Consider the following 17,658-nt stretch of genomic DNA (forward strand, 5'->3'; position numbering starts at 1 on the left):
AATAATATAATAATTATAAAAAAAAATCTACCCAAACAATTTAAAAACTTACCGAGGTATTAAAATAATCACCCTGTATATTTCCGATATGTATAATTCCATTTTTATATTCGACTATAAGCAGTATGTCGCCCTCTAGTGGGACTGTGTGCTGCTAATAAAGTTAAATTTAAAACAAAATATTTAATTATCTATAAGCAACTGTATATTCTGTTATAATAGAATATTAAACGCTCTATGTGGGGGTGGATACCGCTATATATTTGTATATTTTATGAAATGATATGATACAGAAATGATATTAGGCAACCCAAACTACATCGTCGCAAAAAGGTAATCGAACAATTTCACGCTTTTTTCGTCTTTTGGCGAAATACCAATTTATTTTTAAAAACATTATTTCTTTTATAATAATTGGATTATTTTAGTCACATTGTATCTTATGGCCGTACTTATATAATAAAATAGTCGTGTTTTGTTAATTCTTAAGAGATATGTGATAGGATAGTATAAGCCAATAATAACTCTTTTTTTTTCTCTTAAAAAAATTAAACAGCGATTTTAAAAAACTACTTGTTTACGTACATCGTCGTAAGATTTTTTTTGTTAGATCAATAACTCTTTTTAAAGTAGTTATTATCAATTGTTATCAGACTTTTACTTTTACGCTCAATATTTTTTATGTAAGAGGTATTTATAATATGAATTATGCGCAAATTCAAAGAAAACTTCACAATATTATTCACTTTCTCTCTCAAGGTAACTATACATCAAGGTATCATTTCCATATAAAAATGTATCTATTAGTTGTTGATTTAAATAAAATAATAATAAGGTAATAACAATTCGTTATGTGCGGACCCACTTCAATTTTGATACGATTATTATTCTCTCCTGATAGGTAATAAATATAGATTGTAAAAATTATTTTTTATCAAACGGAGCAGATATTTTTGGTAAAATAAACAAAAAAAAAATAGGTATGTGGTAAATTAATAAATTATAAAAACACGTCCAAATCACGATTATTTATACATATGAACACATGTTCATGAGTGTATAAATTTAATTGCAAGTCCATAAAATTAATAGTTTACAGATACACGCATGCATGCATGCATGCATGCAATAGCAACGAATTGTAAAAGTACAGAAAAAAAACGAGTTTACATTCTCCCATTTAGCAATTAAACACACACCTTCTTTCGGATCGATGTTGTTTATATTCGTTGTATGACTGTGCGATCGGAATGACGGGGCTTGGCGATGACGTATCATTGCCTGGACACGCTCCGTGACGTAAGCATCACGGTCGCAGCCGCAGCTATCAGCCCCTGTACACGTGAACGACACGAGAGTGATCACGCGTTGACCGAGTGATTATTTCGATCGGATTGGTGCGCGCAGACGAGCCCCCAACTATCATTGGACGGTTCGTGGGAGAGATGCGACCACATACCCCATGTGGTAGCAATAACATCAAGAGCGCCAGTTTACAAAGATTTCATTCTTCACTAAATTTCGTGGCGAAAAGTCGTGCAAAAATAAAAAGAGAAAATGAACAGCCAGTCGACAATTCATCTGCTACTTTCACCACCCTCTACACCACCGCCTTCAGATGTAAGTATTTTTTTACCCCTTTTTAAACTTTCTGTTTAACTAGTTTACATGGATAGAAAAGAATGATTTTATTAATTGTTTTTTTTTTTTGTTTTTACAGTCTGAAGAACCAAACAAAGACCTGGTCCTTCAAACGGATGGCCTTAAGAAGAGACACTTATCAGTTCCGGGAACCATCACGCCCCAGACTTCAGATTCAGAATGCGACGAATTGGATTTTCCCCTGAAGAAACGGGTGTGCAGATGGGAGAACGAGTCAACACCGATACCAATCCCATCGGTGGCAAATACTCCGCCCCCCGAGCAAACTCGCTCATTTTCCGTAATTATGAAAGCGAACAAAGACGGAACGTGCTCACCAACTCCCCTGAGGGTCCTCACAGAGGAGCCCAACATCCTCAAAATGCTCAAATTTAAAATGTGTAACCGAAAAGAACAAGTGTTCATAAACACCAAGGACAAATGCAGGAATAACGCCATCTCTTGTAATCCTCTTCCCTTATCAAATTGGACAGACGTGTCTCACAGTCAGAAAGTTCCGGTCATCCCGTCATCTCCAAAACCAGTTCAAAAGCCACCAGTCGTACCACTGCCTCCGTTAGCCCCGAAACTTCATCTTTCGAGTCAACCTCCCCGGGCCGTTTTCGTGTCCGCTGACGGCGCCACGTTGATACCGGCCCAGTTCGTTTTCGTCGCACCCCAACAGCCTGCCCCTGTACAAGCGGAACGGCGAAGGGTGTACGAATGCCCTTACGAGGGCTGCGGCAAAAACTATTTCAAATCGTCACACCTGAAAGCTCACAATCGTACGCATACGGGCGAGAGGCCGTTTGTGTGTCAGTGGGAGCAGTGCGGAAGGCGATTTTCACGTTCCGACGAACTTTCGAGACACAAAAGGACGCACACTGGCGAAAAAAAGTTCAAGTGTGAAGTTTGCCAGAGGAGGTTCATGAGGTCGGATCATCTGGCCAAACACGTGAAACGGCACATCAAAGATAAAACCCAGCAGCAGCAACAGATCGTTGCCGCGTCCGTTTCCGCGAAAAACGGAATTACCAGCGCATCGCTCAGGCCACTGCAGCCGGCATTGCCGCAAACGGCCGCGTAAAACACTTGTAAATATTATAAAAGGCTTCGTTACATACTAACAATATAATCTTAACGAATCGAGGAGGGTCAAGTCAACACTCGAAACATATTATTATTGAATTAGAGAATATGCTCACAACATAAATACGTATGTGAACATTGTAGATCATTCCAAATTACCCTCTACTTGTCTGTGATTTATTTCTAGTGTAATAATCGTCGTATTTATTTTACAATGTAGTACCTAACTCTTATGCCGTTTTGTATAATGGCGCTTCTTGTACAAATTTCAATGTTTTTATTTTTTAATATAAAATTGAAAAGCTGAATGTTGCTTTTGTTATTATTCATCGTCTGGTAGAATTAAATGCCTCGGTCGCAGCTTTGTTTACAACGAATTTTACAGTCCCAGAGCTTCAAGTATATTCAAGGTAAAACAGCCGTAAACAAATAAGTGGGCTGCGTACTGTAGCAATACGATTGTGTGTGTGTATAAGTCATTATGTACATGTATAATAACATATGGCCGGGATCCTTTTCTATATACAATTAATAAATACGTATATACATACAATTCTGTGGTACGCTGAAGACTGATTACGAATGTCGCATCTACTGTGCTAGTTATTGTTGATATAATTTAGATAACAGAAAAATGTAAACAAACAACATGTACATAGTATATATATCTTTCACTTTATATTTACAAATCATTTTAAAAATGTTGTCTAAAAATGGCCTTTTAGACTGACTTGCACTGAGAATTCGCTTTTTGAAAGTTTTTCAAAATTACGTAAGTAAGGTACCTATTAGTACACCTATAGAAAGACGATAAGAAACCACATAACGACGATATTGTAATGCATTTTATCATTGTATTTTTTCTTTGAGTTACTAGTCTACTATAATGGCTTTTAATGTTAGTTACGTGACTTTAAGCATACACTCGTTTTTGTTCATGATAAGTAATTTACCTGAAAAAGTTGTTTTCAAGATCAGCAATTTATAAATGCACAATAATCACCGTCAGGTTTGAATACTAAAAAAATTGTCGATTGTATCCCTATTGTAGGAGCCACACCTCTTGTACGTTCAGCGTTCTGATAAGGAATATTTTAACTGAAACATTAAGATCCTAAACATCAAATAGTGTTCGGTAAGTTACGTGGGATTAGGGTTGCCATCTCTAAAATTTGGAAACTAGGACAAGACGCATGAAAACCCCGGATTTTAGAGTCCAGAACCCGGACATGTCAACAGGTTTTTTTTAAACATAATCAGTGTAACCAAAAACAGTTGAAAATGTCATAAATCGCCCTTTTATTTATTTTCAGACCTTAAAATTAAATTTAGTCATTCTTTATCATCATTTTCAAGGTACCTAACAAAACAGAATCTTATTACAGTTTGTTACAAATTGTTTTAATAATCAGTTAGATTTTTTTTACGTGTGTGGCGGGCGGCCCAAGACTTTAAATATTTAAACCAGGACTACAAATGAAGCCCCCCCCGGACGCTCCCCGGATGCCCACTAAACTAGGACAAATCCGGGGAAACCCGGACGGATGGCAACCCTACATGGGATAAGGTTAAGTTACGGTAGGAAAAGACAATACCAAGAAAGTGAGCGTATATCGCAGTACATACATTTAAAATTTGTGCAATGTTGTTTCCCCTAAGATTATTAGATTACTGTTTCAATCGCTATTCAATAGCTCATGACCTCAAACTATAATCTACGCTAAAATTCCCTTGTGACATTTCGATCGCTTCGTTTCAAAATCATTAATAAAAGGTCCAGCAAGTACCTTGTTAAACAGATAGTTTTTAGATAATTGTCCTTGCGATTCCTTATTAAAAAACAATTTCCAAATCGTGTTATTTTGGCTTTATTATATACATTTTAAAATCGGATTGTGTTTAATTAAATTTTGCAAAACTCTCCCGTTAGCGTTTGTTAATATTTACGCACAAGTTTAATCGGTTTTGATAAACTAATTGTTAACGTCATTTGCAAATATGATAACTTACCATATGGCATGTAACTGCAGTATATGTACGTAATATACTACATTCTAACAAAATGTGTTCTGAACAATTGCATCTTTCATCTCTGTTTATATAAAAGTTATATTCAAATTTAAATGATAAGTATTACTTTTACGTTAGGCATTTAACAGTACCTAGGCTAATTTTTTAATTTTTGCAGTGAATATTGCATTTTTAAGATACGCGAAAAAAATCCTAGAATATGTACGTTCTACGAGATATTTTAGTGTGGTAATATTAACATTTATTTAAAATAATAATTATATCTGTCTGTCGGTACGAGCTAATACCTTTTTAATCGTTTACTGGCTATTAAACATTTAGTTTATTGACGTCTTTTTACAGATAAATGTATAAAATGTAAATGTGTTACTCTCTTCACATCACAACAAGCAAATTACGTCGCACCGGGTCAAAAAATAGAATATACACTCAACTTCCGCAAATACACACACATGTAGATAACTTAATTAGAGGGAAGAATGAAAACATCAACAGTCATACGCAGTATAAACACTGTATACATACACGGTTATAATTATTGTTTAATGTAGTGATAATAAATGAAAAACGGTTATTTCTGTCCTAAGATTCTTATAGAAATACCCCTCAGAATTATTTAGTAACGGAAAAAGTAAAGCTACCCATTTAAGTAAACGTTGGTAAATTAAGATTACCTATTTCTTATTGAACTTAAGCAACGTTAAATTTTCTAAAATTTGGTGAAAATCATATTTAAATCGGTTAAGAAACAACCGAGGTACCCCTCTTTAAATATTAAGTAATTGTAATGTAGTAACTGGCGCCTACCATTCATTACTTCCGCATTCTTTTAAGGACACCTGCACTACTTGACCTAGTTTTTAAGCATGGCCGCCAGCGTATCAGCCAATCAGATGCATCGAGCCGACTGGAGTCTGTTTATAAGAATGAAACCAGTATCCCTCAATTAGTAACCCCCGGTGCTACTGTGGGTAGTACTTCGTTGTATCAAATTTCGGTTACTATTACGCAAAAATCTATATAAACTACACCGTTTCATTAGTAATAAAATCTATTTCAAATTAAATAAAGTAAAACAAATCAGGTAAACACAAAATGGTATCATTCATCTTTCATTTATATATAAAATGTAAAGATTCGTCATAATGCTTACAAATCACTAAAAGATTATAGTATTTAGATTATAATAGGCATGACAATAAACAACCAATTACTATTGTTGGTAAAACTTTTAATTTTTCAAATTTGCAAATCGATTTGTCAATATGTCAATGTCTAATCAATAATAACTTATTTATTATTAATATTTTTTGTTCAATTTTGCCTATAATATTTACACATCTATGTATGAAATAAATATAAAGAAGGTTGTGGTGTAATGATAAACAAAAAGGAAAGGTCTTACCCCATTTAACCAACTTGTGGTTAGTTGGGGTAAGATCTTTCCTTTTTGTTTAACTTCCATGTATATGGAATATTGTTTAACGCATTTTTTTATTAAGAAGTTATGTTTACGCATTTTCACGCCAGCTTAGAGTATTTTTAATTAAATTGCCCCAGAATCGCCAGAAAAATGTTCATTCGATCAAAATAAACGCTAAATTAACGGCTTCGTGTGTTGTTTTGTCAGTAGAATTTATATTTGAACTCGGCGAGATTCCCGGTGCAAAGTACATTGGGTCTCTTTCTATACGTTGGCATAATGCCACCTACTCGCTTGCTGGGGTCACAACTTCCTGAATGACAAGTCGAGCGGGGAAACCTTTGGACCCATTGGAATTGCTTCGTTTAAATATAAATTTGTTTTTCACAACTTGAAGATTATCATCAAAATTACATTACAACCAATAAAACGCAAGGTTTGCCATGCGTATATATTTGTTTATAAGAAAATTTATTAGACTTGTATAATGTATATATTTGTTGTTTAAATATTTCACCACATTATTGTATTATGTACAGCAAAAACATGCCATTGTATGCTGGGCGCGTCATAACTTAATGGGGTAGTTGCAAGAAGATTGTTGCAGAAATATGTAGAGGGGTTAGTCCCTGATCAGTGGGAGTAGAGACGTTTTCCCTATTTTATGGTTAGTTTTCCCGCAAGGGACGTCAACGTTTTCCAAAGTTTTTCTTCAATTTTCAATATACTATTCGATTTTTAATGATAATTTTTTATTTTCATATTGTTATTAAGTACGTTAAGGTTTTTAAGAATCGGCTTCTCTCAATCATCAAAAATTAGTTAATCAATCAATATTGGCGAACATTGACGCTCTCTAGCGGAAAAACTGGTCGTGGAATCGAAAAGGGTTCACGGAAACACTACTTAAACAATCTTAAATTACAATTTCAAACAACATAACTACGTTTATGCTGTCTTTTGCTACCTTAATTTTTTGATCCTAATCTAACCGTCTTTTTTGCTGTTTTTGATGATATAAGATTGAGTACCGCAGTGGTGTTAATAGTTCTGCTTAAAAACTCGACTCTGCACCTGATATTACCGAAGAAAATTAAAGAAAATTCGAATTAAATTTATAAAATAAAACCCGCATCCAATTCTCGAGTTAGAAAAAACATTGAAATGAATGTAAAACGATATGTAAGTCAAGGGAACGACAAAATATTCAAGTTAGAGAAGTTTCAGTAACAGAAGTTTGACTGTACTACTAATGCGATAATTTACAGATTTGTGTTTATTTTCTGTTTTGTTCGTGTTTTTGCACCTTTCCTAGTTGTTAATTTATTTCACGTCGGTATTTGTTTACGATTGAAATGAATCTATTAAAAATCATTTTATCCATACAACTGGAAATTAAAATTTCAAAAACGTATTTTTAAACAAAGGTGCTTCATTAGTCATTTAACTGAACTTTGTTCATTGCAGCAAACATTCGTGTTGATAATGGTATATTAGAAAGTCAATATGTCCGCTAATTTTGTAACGCATTGTTCTTTCTTCTTTCGGGAAAAAATAATAAACAATTATGGAATTTCTGCGTCGCACATTGTCTCATTGTCAGAATTAATGGCATAAGCTTTAAAAAGCGTTTAGAATAAAATGCGTTTTGTATAAATGGAATCAACAACATGTGCTTATCAAATAGAACTGGTAAATAAAAACATGAAAGGCTACATTCTGATTTCATGGTATTTCTCACGTATCGATTCACTGATTTTTTTTTTTTTGAATAGGCGATACTTTACATTTTTTAAAAGTAAATTAATGTGAAAAATGTAGTGTTCTTAAGGTAGTTCAGTGAAAAATGCAGTTATGGTAAAATGACTAGATATAAACATTATACTAATTAGTAGTTACAATCTTTTCTTTGACAACTGTAAAAAATACTAGATATTTTATTTATAACATCTAGCAAAGAGGACTTAGGGATAGCTTTAAATAAAATGGAAGCGGTACTAAGAAAACAGTATGAAAATAAATAAAAGTAAAACAAAAATACTGAAAGGCAAGACAACAAAAAGTAGGGAAAGAGCGAATATAAAGATAGGAGACGAAAAATTAGAAGATGTGGCTGATTATGGGTATCTAGGAGGTCAGATATGTCAGGACGAAAGGAGTAGTAGGGATATAAAGCAGAGGAAAGCGCAAGGTCGTGTCTCGTGTCGCCTTCAATAAAAAGAAAGTCACTTCTATGCTCGCAAACGGTTAATTTAGATATTCGAAAAAGGTTGTTGAAGGTGTATGTTTGGAGCACGGCGCTGTACGGGTGCGAAACATGGACACTACATACGGCGGAAAAGAAAAGGTTAGAAGCGTTCGAAATGTGGTGTTACAGGCGAATGATGAGGATACCGTGGATAGAGAAGGTTAGAAATGAAGAAGTATTAGAAAGAATATGAGAACAGAAGAAATAGGCGAGATAGGTTAGTAGGACACCTTCTCAGGCATGAAGGTCTAGTCGGGAGGCGGGAGTTAGGAGGGGTAGAGGTAGACCTGGATTAGATTACTGTTCGCAAATAGTTAAGGATGTGGGTTGTTCTAGTTTTAGAGAAATGCGAAGACTAGCTCAGGATAGGAAAGAGTGGAGGTACGTGTCTAACCAGTCTTAGGGCTGACGACCTTACGATGAGTCAGATTTAATTGAAACTTGGCTCTAATGCTCTTTTATATAAAATTAGTGATATAGATATACCTATTTCAACATTTTAAAAAATTCAACATCTGTAGTTTGTAAATTTGTAGTTGGATTTACTCGAAGGTTGAAATTGAAAAATGTGTTGAATTTTTACAAAATTAATTTTAATTAGTAAAACTGAAAGTCCGTGTTAGTAATTTTTTTAATTATAAAGACTGACAAGTCATACAGAACGATTTTGGATAGGTCGTTGCACATATATGATATCATTCTAAAAATACCAAATTTTAATAGCGTGTGTGTGTGTATGTATTTTGTAAAGTTTACCGAGTTGGTTATTATCATTATCAATTATGAAAATGAACTTGGGTTGCTTTAATAGAAACTTTCACACACATGCAGTCCATTGGTGGTTTGTATTCTATTTTTATCAGCGGTATACGAGGCCAAAAAGTTTCCCATCGAAATTGTGACGTCAAACTAATAGCACGCCTCAAAAACGTGAAGGGTTATTATCGTATTCCGTTTTGTTTGATATTAAATTCACTTTCACACAATAATAATCAGTCGAGTGGTATTTACAGGAATGGAATTAGAAAATTTTCGACAAACATATTGACACTTTCGGTGATAAATAAAATTGCCTCACAAATATTTCACTTAATTTTCGCTGATCGTTAGCCTTTCTTTTAAGTCTTTATACTCCAATGGTAAGTGAACAAATGTTAAAGTTTTTTGCAGCAATTCAAAACAAATGAAGGGTGAATTTTTTTTTATTAATTAATAATAATGTAAAGGTCTAGATGATGGCCTCCACCCCCTTCGGGGTTGGCGGTAAGTGGGATCGAAAGAGGAGGTCTCCCCCACCACTGTACCATAAAAAGTTCGTGGCGGTCTCACCCCCATAAAAAGTTATGGGGGTTGAAAGTTGATTATTTGGACAATTTTCATACACTATAATTCAAATAAAATTCAATAAAAAAATTATTTTCAAGCGGGTGGAAGTGGGGGATCGAAAGAGGGTGGTCACTTGAACAAAACCCGATAACCTAACCTAACCTAACCTAACCTACCCTATTGATAAAGATATTTAAATAATGTTTTATATAACTTTCTCAATATTTTTATGTATTTTTCATTAGTTTTACCTTTGAATATTGTTTAAGAATGACTATATAAATATTTACATGCCTAGAAATGTATAAAAATTGGCATATTTATTAACTTTGAACCCCCATAACTTTTTATGGGGGTAAGACCGCCACGAACTTTTTATGGTACAGTGGTGGGGGAGACCTCTTCTTTCGATCCCCCCCACCGCCAACCCTTTCGGGAGTGGGGGCCATCATCTAGACCTTTACCAAAATTATTATTAAAACTGTTTGATGCAATTTTAATATATTCTTTCTCGATTTTTCATAACCTTCACAGCTATTAACGCTACTTTCTTTAAAAGAAAATTTGTGCTTAAAAGAATTATTTAAAAAAAGTATCAGATTAAATGAGTAAGACCAAGAGTTAACACGCAGGACCAAGACTAACATCAAGACTTTATCAGCAAGACCATTTAACAAAGGTATATTAGGCTTCGCGTGAAAATTGCTACCCGAGCGAAAGGCGAAAGTGGAAACTACCTGGAGGATGGTAAAATCCTTTCTTAATGGAATTTCTTACCTGGAAGGAAATGTTGCGCTTTATTCATAACTGAAATTAGGGAAAAATATCGCTACGGTAAAAACGTAATTTATACATATGTATTGACAAAATGAAAAAATTGCAATTAAATTAAAATAAGCTGAAATTAATAATATATAAATGAAATCCTAATAAATAAATAATATTGAACATTTAAATTATTTGTAAACGTTTCTTAGAACTTTAGTAGTTGCTATTATCTTTTTACAATTCATAATTTTGCCTTTTAAATTTTGCTCCTAAAAATAATTGAAATCATGACGTTATTGCAATTTTAAATGTGAACTAGTCGTGGGAGGGTTCGCGTTATTACGTATTTATCCAAATTGATGATAGAATCACGTAGCACACGACCTTATTACCATACAAATTTTTATCGCTCTAGCAACAATAGAAATGTATTGCGTACATGTTTATTTAATGCTGGGCGATTTTTAATTAGCTAACTGAAAAGTTAAAATATGGAATTTTCCGTGAAAGTAAAATTACATGTTTTCGATTCGAACTCAATATAAGTAATCAGTAGGGCAATGCGTGCTTTCTGATAAGCTGTGTAGCACGTAATCCACGAGTTCTTCAGATATTTTTTACACGTATTACTAACGATTTACGTAATTTTTCCTTTTACATTAATTTTTAAAAAAACCGACACAGTGCGTTCTTAAATACAGTATAAACCCTTCATGATAAAAGTTTTACGAAAAGCTTCCTATACTTAGGTCTGTTTTATAAAATTATAACTCACCTCCTGATATAAATAACCATCTCTCTCTGTAACGAAATGGTAATTATTATATCAACTTTTAAGCTTTATCATCATAATCTCTTAATTATCCTAGCTAATCTTCACATTTCCCTAAAACTAGAACGTTCCATCTATCTGTCTCTACCCCTTTTCACTTCTGTTCTTGCTTCTAATATCTCTCAAATGAGTAAAACGCTGGAATATATTCTTTCAACCGCATTTTTATAAAAATATCTCTACCTACCCTGAAAACTGTCCTCAAGTAATCAAATTTGATGATAGACAGTAAAAGAGAAATTCGTTCTAAAGACAGTCGAAATGGGAACAAAAATACTAGGTGTTCCCTAAAAACGTATTGCTATCTACCATTGTATATTATATCAATCGATCAAGTAAGTTTCACTTAAAATTGCTGATATAAATAACATCAAGGAGTTTTTTTTGTGTTTTTATTTCAGGCAGGCAAATAGAATTATTCATATAACCATTATAAGTACATGGATAACACTCTAAAATTTTATCAAATTTTTTGTTTATGACGAATTCTCTGAGTACGCCGCTACTTTGATAAGAATTGTGGATATTTAACAGATATAAATCTCATGCGTTAATAACAGCAGATAAAAGATATGTTATGTAAAATACAGTTTTATGATACGAACTGTAGATATTCAGCAGATATATATCAGTCTATTTCATATATTAGTAGTACTCTAGATTAACAATAGCGTTTGTATAATGTTAAGTAAAATACGAATGTTGATATTAATTATATGTATACAATATATTACCTACTGCAAATTTACCAATAAAAATAATGAAATGTTCAACAAGTTAGTATCAAAACCTAACTGTCTTCATCGTAAATTCCTATTGTTTACTTCTGTTTGTTTACTAGTATTTAATAGCTTCATCACTACTTATTACAAAGTATTTTTAACTTGGAGATTACATGTATAACAATATTATGTTAGTAACAATACAACTAAAGTATTTAATTACTTTTTATCAGTAAAATTAGCTTCACACGTGTATATGGGTATTGAACTGCTAATCAAAGGATTTTAAAATGGGTTATTGTGATATACAGATACATATGTATGTATGTATGTATGTACATATACACTATGAAGCAGTTATTAGTTTAAAAAACTTTTTACCGCTTAGTGAGATTATTAAAATTGTAATTTACACCTTTTGTATTTGTCTATTACGCAAACTGTAAAACAGTTATCTACATTACAAACAGTCAAATAGTAAATAAACATTCGTTGGAAAAGGGTTATTAGTTAGCAAGTAACATACAAAATTAACAATAACAAACTTACCTATTGTATTAAAGCAACCATTCAAAAAAGTAGTCCAAAACAAGCAATTCCAGAAAATATTTGCACAGAACACTACTGTATAATTCGACCTAGATAGTCTTTAATTTTAATTAAACACTTTCCACACACAATTTCATCAACTTCCGGACGCGTGTATTTCCAGCGACTTTTTAGAATAGATGACAATATACAGGTTAAAACTGAGAAACGTAATTTAAAAGTTTCAATAAAAAATTTGACATACGCACTTTTAAGTTCTCATTTAATAATAACAAATTTGATTACTTACATATGTATCTTTCTATTCCTTCAAATAATAATTAAGTGCTGTGTCCCTTAATGTTGACTACCTCAAAATGATTAAGTTTTGGATCTAATTGTTTGGGGAGAGTGGCCCTTATGACCTCCAATACGTCTCTCATAAATGCGCCTACTTGGTTTTCTGATTTGTATAAAACTTTTAATTTATAATTTTTTAAATGTCCCCAAATAAATTGATTGACTCATTTACGAAACTGATTTGAAATAGTATTAGTTTATTCTTGGCCTCATTGTTTACTTCTTTATGGAGATTACTTTTTCAACAGTTACTTGCAACTTAATTAAAAATCCTTATCAAAAGTGGAATATTAATTTCAGCAGTTGCAAAAATTTACTATTAATAAAAACAATTTAATACACAATTTTCTATTTGTAATTGCAATAGTATTTTACTTCATCTGCATCTATAAGAGCGGATATCACGTAAAAACTACTGGATAAGTCTGACTTTTTTTTTAGTTTTATTATTATTCTTTAGACAGTTATTATTCCCATTTAATATCAAGCTATTAGTTTTCATTTACGTAGACGATAATGTTGCCCTTTACGACCACTACGCGCATTTTTTGCCATTAAAAAGTTTCTACTTCTGCCTCATCGTAAAATAAGTGAGACATACGCATAATGTGCGCACCAACTTCACGCTCTGCATTTGTGTCTCAGCGGGTGAAGAAAAATATGAAAATCATTAATTAAACAAAGTTCTTACATAAAAAATAATTTATTTTGCAAAGCACTAAACAATAGAGTTAATTTACAAGCACATATAAATTAATTAAAAAGGCATATTTTATTATCACATTTAAATAACTATAGTACATAACGTTAACAACAAAATTAAATATAAATTGATATACAAAGGACAATTGGGATTAGAGTCTAATAAATAATCTTACGGTCTCGGAATAAAATTTAATATTTCATTAAAGATAACAAAAACAAAAATAAAACTCATTAAAAATGAAGTGGTTTTAGAATGTCGAACCACAAAATACAATAGGTATGAAAAAATATTTAAAACAGCAACTTACTTTGAAATTATGTTTAAGGAATGATTAGACCTAATACAAAGGCAGTCGTTTTACAATTACAAACTATTACCTCTTTTCTTTTAGTTCAACAGGCGAATTTTAATATAACATAAATATTTTGTTACTCTATTTAGCACGCAAGTAACTGAAAAATTAATATATAACTTTTCTTATAACATAACAATATGTACATTTTACACTGGTGCAAACGGTTATTTGTTTTTGTTAATTGACGAAGTAATGAAAAAATAAAGAAAGTATGGCTGTACTTTCAATTGTATTTCATATCCTATGTAAGACTGTCAATAATAAGCCATCGTTCTGATGTCTGTTCAACTTCCCTAGTAAGTATTGGATCTCTAATACGGATACGTATTTCTAATTTGCCTCCTACTTTTTTTCTTCCCTCTAACAACTGAAAGATAAATGTGTTAAAGTAGAAACAGTGTAGTTAAAATATCAGTTAATAGGTAACTCAATGAAAAAATAAAAAAGAAAAAGTATCCATATGAACACAATAAGTTTTCAAAAACTTAAATTGTATTATTATTACATAAAAACAAAAACATTTGCGTTTCATTAGCTGCTAATGCTGGTGGTCTTCTTTTTTACTAACAAAATACTTACATCAAAACTGTCGTGAATTTCACACTGTGTTTCTAAAGGTTGAAGTTTAACGGTCACACTACCAAGAAGGGTATCTCCGCGAAAGAGTCCTCTGAAACAACCAAATATATTGCTAGCAGAACAGCTAGCGAGAGATAAAAGAGAAAATTACTTATAAATAATTTTGAATTTCAAAATATCACAAATGTGTATCAAAAAAAAAAAAAAGTAAACGAAGCAAAAGGAAAAACGATGATTGAACTAAATGAATTAAATAAAATATAAAGGAAAATAAAATAACTAGAAAGTATAGAAAAATAAAATTTAATAAAATAAATTATTCAAGAGAAATGTGCAAATATTGCTTGCATGATCTTACCCTTTAGAGTACACTTCAAATTTGATACCGTGTCTTTTAAAAACTCTTTGACAAGCTCTCGCCTTTCTTTGTATAGGTAACCAAAACATCATATTATATTCTGGATTATTTGTGTTTCTCACAACACTAGTTTTATTTTTTACTGGTTCCTCCTACAAAATAGAAAACGCTTTTTTAACAAGTTTCCTCATAAATTTAGAAAAAGAAACCTTACTTGAGGCCAAGGAAATTCAAATCTAACGTATGTATCAATTTCATTGGGATTACTGCAATTATAATTCACTCCCCTAACTATTGTCAGCTCCAAATCGTTGTCGTTTAATTCCGTGAAAGTTTTCACGATAGAAAAATGCTTAGTTTCATAATGGAATTTAGGTACTTGTGATTTTTCGTTGAGGGCTGTTTTTCTCGCAAGTCGAAGGGTGTCTAAATCTTTACTTACACTTAAAGCTAAATTTTCGAAGCGATTAGCGCCCGCAACGTCCCCAATTGCCTTATTATGATCTCTTGTTTCTATGCACATTTTTATCTGTTTAACAAGTTGCTGTTCCAGCCTTTTTAGCACATCTAACGTTCCTTGATCATCTTCAGTACATTCCTCAGCCATAACAACCTCAACTCTACAAAAATTTTAAAGAATTATAAAACATATCCACATATCTTTTTAGCAGAGTAGTCTGGTAAAACTAACTCGTCCTCCAAATGCGCTTTTTCTGTAGGCGGAAGTGGTAATGAAGCAAAATCCACAGGAAGTCCTCCTTCAGCTGCTTCTATTAATGGATCAAATCCTTTTGCTGTACGTAAAAATTCTTTGGCTTCTGCTATTTCTCCTTTTTGTTTTGCTTTTAAAGCTGCAAGTTTAAACTGCTTCTGCCTTTCTAATAACTCAGCCAGTTGTTTGTCTGCTTGTGTTGTTGTTTTACGGTTTCCTGCAGAAATACAGTTCAGAAATTAATGATATATTTACCGCAAATTGTTGCTACTTACCTGAGATTCTTGCAGCCGGCATAGGTTTTGGTTTGCTACCAGATTCTTCACCTTTTGGTTTTGCTGGGAGTGCAGGTTTTGATGGAGACGGAGCTGCAGCTGCTTCAGATGATTTAGGACTGTCTCCATCGTCTGTTTTTAAAGGTGCGTAACCAGGAGGTGTAGGTAATTCATCCAATGGGATTGGTTTTCCATTTTTGTGTAGCTTAATTGCATCCTCAAATTGTTTGACGATTCTACCCATACGCCTCACTTTACTGGAGTTTCCTTCTTCTTTAGCTTTTTCTTCTTGCTTCTGGTATACTTCTAACCGTTGTTGCAAATCTTCTAAAAGGGAACTGGCTGATAGCAGAGTAGGTTCAGGAATATCATCTGGTACATTTATTTCTCCAAGACTATCACTGCCGGTTTGGGTTTTATTTTTTTCCAAAATAGTTTCAGCAGGAGCAGGAGGTCCTGGCATTTCAGACAAATCTACTTCCTGGCCTTCTTCAACAGCCTTAATAACTACTTCAAATTGCTTTGCCACTTTTATGTAGCTGATAGCATTCTGATTGTCCCCAGATTTTTTAGCTTTTAGAGCAGCCATTTTATATTCTGTTTTTCTGGTATTCAACATTTTTAAAAGTTCTTCATTTTCTGGTTTTAATACACTAGTAGAATCGCTTTCAACTGGTACATAAACTGGGCTTGATGGTTCATCATCAGGCACAGGTGTACCTGTTGATGTAGGTGGTGGAGGTGCTGTTCTATTTGGTTGGAGCTGGCTATTATCATCATCTGTGTGGGTATGTGGTTTTGTGCTTACTTCAGGAGGTATATCTTCCTCCGGAATTGTTTTCCCCTGTTTAGCTTGCTTAATAAGGTCTTGTAATTGTTTTATTCCTCTATTAAAGCGTCTTGCACGACTAGTTTCACCTGCAGTTTTTGCATTTTGCTCTGCAACTTTATACATTTCTAGACGTGCTTCCAAAAGTTTCTGGGTATCAGTAGTAACAGAAACAGATTCAGAAGGAGTTGGAATTGATTGTACCTTCTTACTGACACCTGTTTAACAAAAGTGTATAATAAATAATTAATATTGTAATTTTACAATGTTTACCAGTGATTTCATTTAATTCACTAAGTAGTTCTGGATCATTTTCATCTACAGATTCATCATCTGCTGAATTATCTTTAGATTCGGATTCGGTTGTGTCAATATTGGTAACATCTTTTGATCTCTTTACATACGAAGAGGAACCACTGTCACCACTCAAAGCAAGTAATTCTGCCTCCAAATCGCTATCTGTTTCATTAAAATGCATATCCTCATCCATATTTCCGACAACCGATAAGTTAGTAGGTACATCAAATAATCCAAACTAAAAACTATCAGTATTACACCACATTCAATGTAATTTACGATTAAGTATTTAGTATAAGCGAAATTTACCTGCGATAAATTGCCACTACGATCTGCTCTTCGAGTAGGTTTTGACCTGTCTGGTTTCTTCTTCCCAAACATTTTTTGAATGCAATTGTATGACTAATAAAAATCTTACATGGACGGTCAAATTTTACGTTAATAAAAAACTTTGGTTATCAACTGTCAACTAAATTGCTTGTCATAGATAATAGTTGCTTGTAATCGCTTATAATCAGCTGTACCTGCTGTCACTTGTAACGTCAAACTGATGTCATGATTTGAAGGTTCTTATCAATG

At 32.9% G+C, this 17,658-nt stretch overlaps 3 protein-coding genes across 5 annotated transcripts in view; 1 reads left to right on the plus strand and 2 right to left on the minus strand.

Annotated features, from left to right (window-relative positions):
• Window positions 1-12,821, minus strand: part of LOC108745030 (zinc finger protein ush) — a 194,380-nt gene extending 181,559 nt beyond the window's left edge. Inside the window, exon 1 of one of the 2 annotated variants that reach the window (XM_018481055.2) lies at window positions 12,630-12,821. The gene's annotated coding sequence lies outside the window, so the exon portion shown is untranslated. The remainder of the gene's footprint in view (window positions 1-12,629) is intronic. The other variant, XM_018481058.2, reaches the window with a different exon arrangement.
• LOC108745031 (Krueppel-like factor 10) lies at window positions 1,160-3,038 on the plus strand. Its single transcript, XM_018481060.2, has 2 exons — window positions 1,160-1,620; window positions 1,721-3,038. Exons 1-2 carry the CDS (start codon window positions 1,558-1,560, stop codon window positions 2,726-2,728), a joined length of 1,071 nt encoding a protein of 356 aa, XP_018336562.1. The 5' UTR covers window positions 1,160-1,557; the 3' UTR covers window positions 2,729-3,038.
• Window positions 12,822-13,709: 888 nt separating the features above from the next.
• Window positions 13,710-17,553, minus strand: LOC108745052 (coiled-coil and C2 domain-containing protein 1-like). 2 transcript variants are annotated; one of them, XM_018481096.2, is made up of 8 exons: window positions 17,389-17,553; window positions 17,056-17,317; window positions 15,954-17,000; window positions 15,658-15,895; window positions 15,181-15,586; window positions 14,967-15,118; window positions 14,609-14,732; window positions 13,710-14,396 (listed from the first exon to the last, which is right to left on the minus strand). In XM_018481096.2, the coding sequence occupies exons 1-8, from the start codon at window positions 17,458-17,460 to the stop codon at window positions 14,271-14,273; spliced, it is 2,427 nt and encodes an 808-aa protein (XP_018336598.1). In that variant the 5' UTR covers window positions 17,461-17,553; the 3' UTR covers window positions 13,710-14,270. The 2 variants fall into 2 exon arrangements, with proteins under 2 accessions (XP_018336598.1, XP_018336599.1); XM_018481097.2 differs by having other exon boundaries at window positions 13,712-14,396; window positions 14,609-14,699.
• Window positions 17,554-17,658: the final 105 nt, after the last annotated feature.

This window comes from Agrilus planipennis, unplaced genomic scaffold (genome assembly GCF_000699045.2).
Source record: "Agrilus planipennis isolate EAB-ADULT unplaced genomic scaffold, Apla_2.0 scaffold39, whole genome shotgun sequence".
Lineage (NCBI taxonomy): Eukaryota > Metazoa > Arthropoda > Insecta > Coleoptera > Buprestidae > Agrilus > Agrilus planipennis.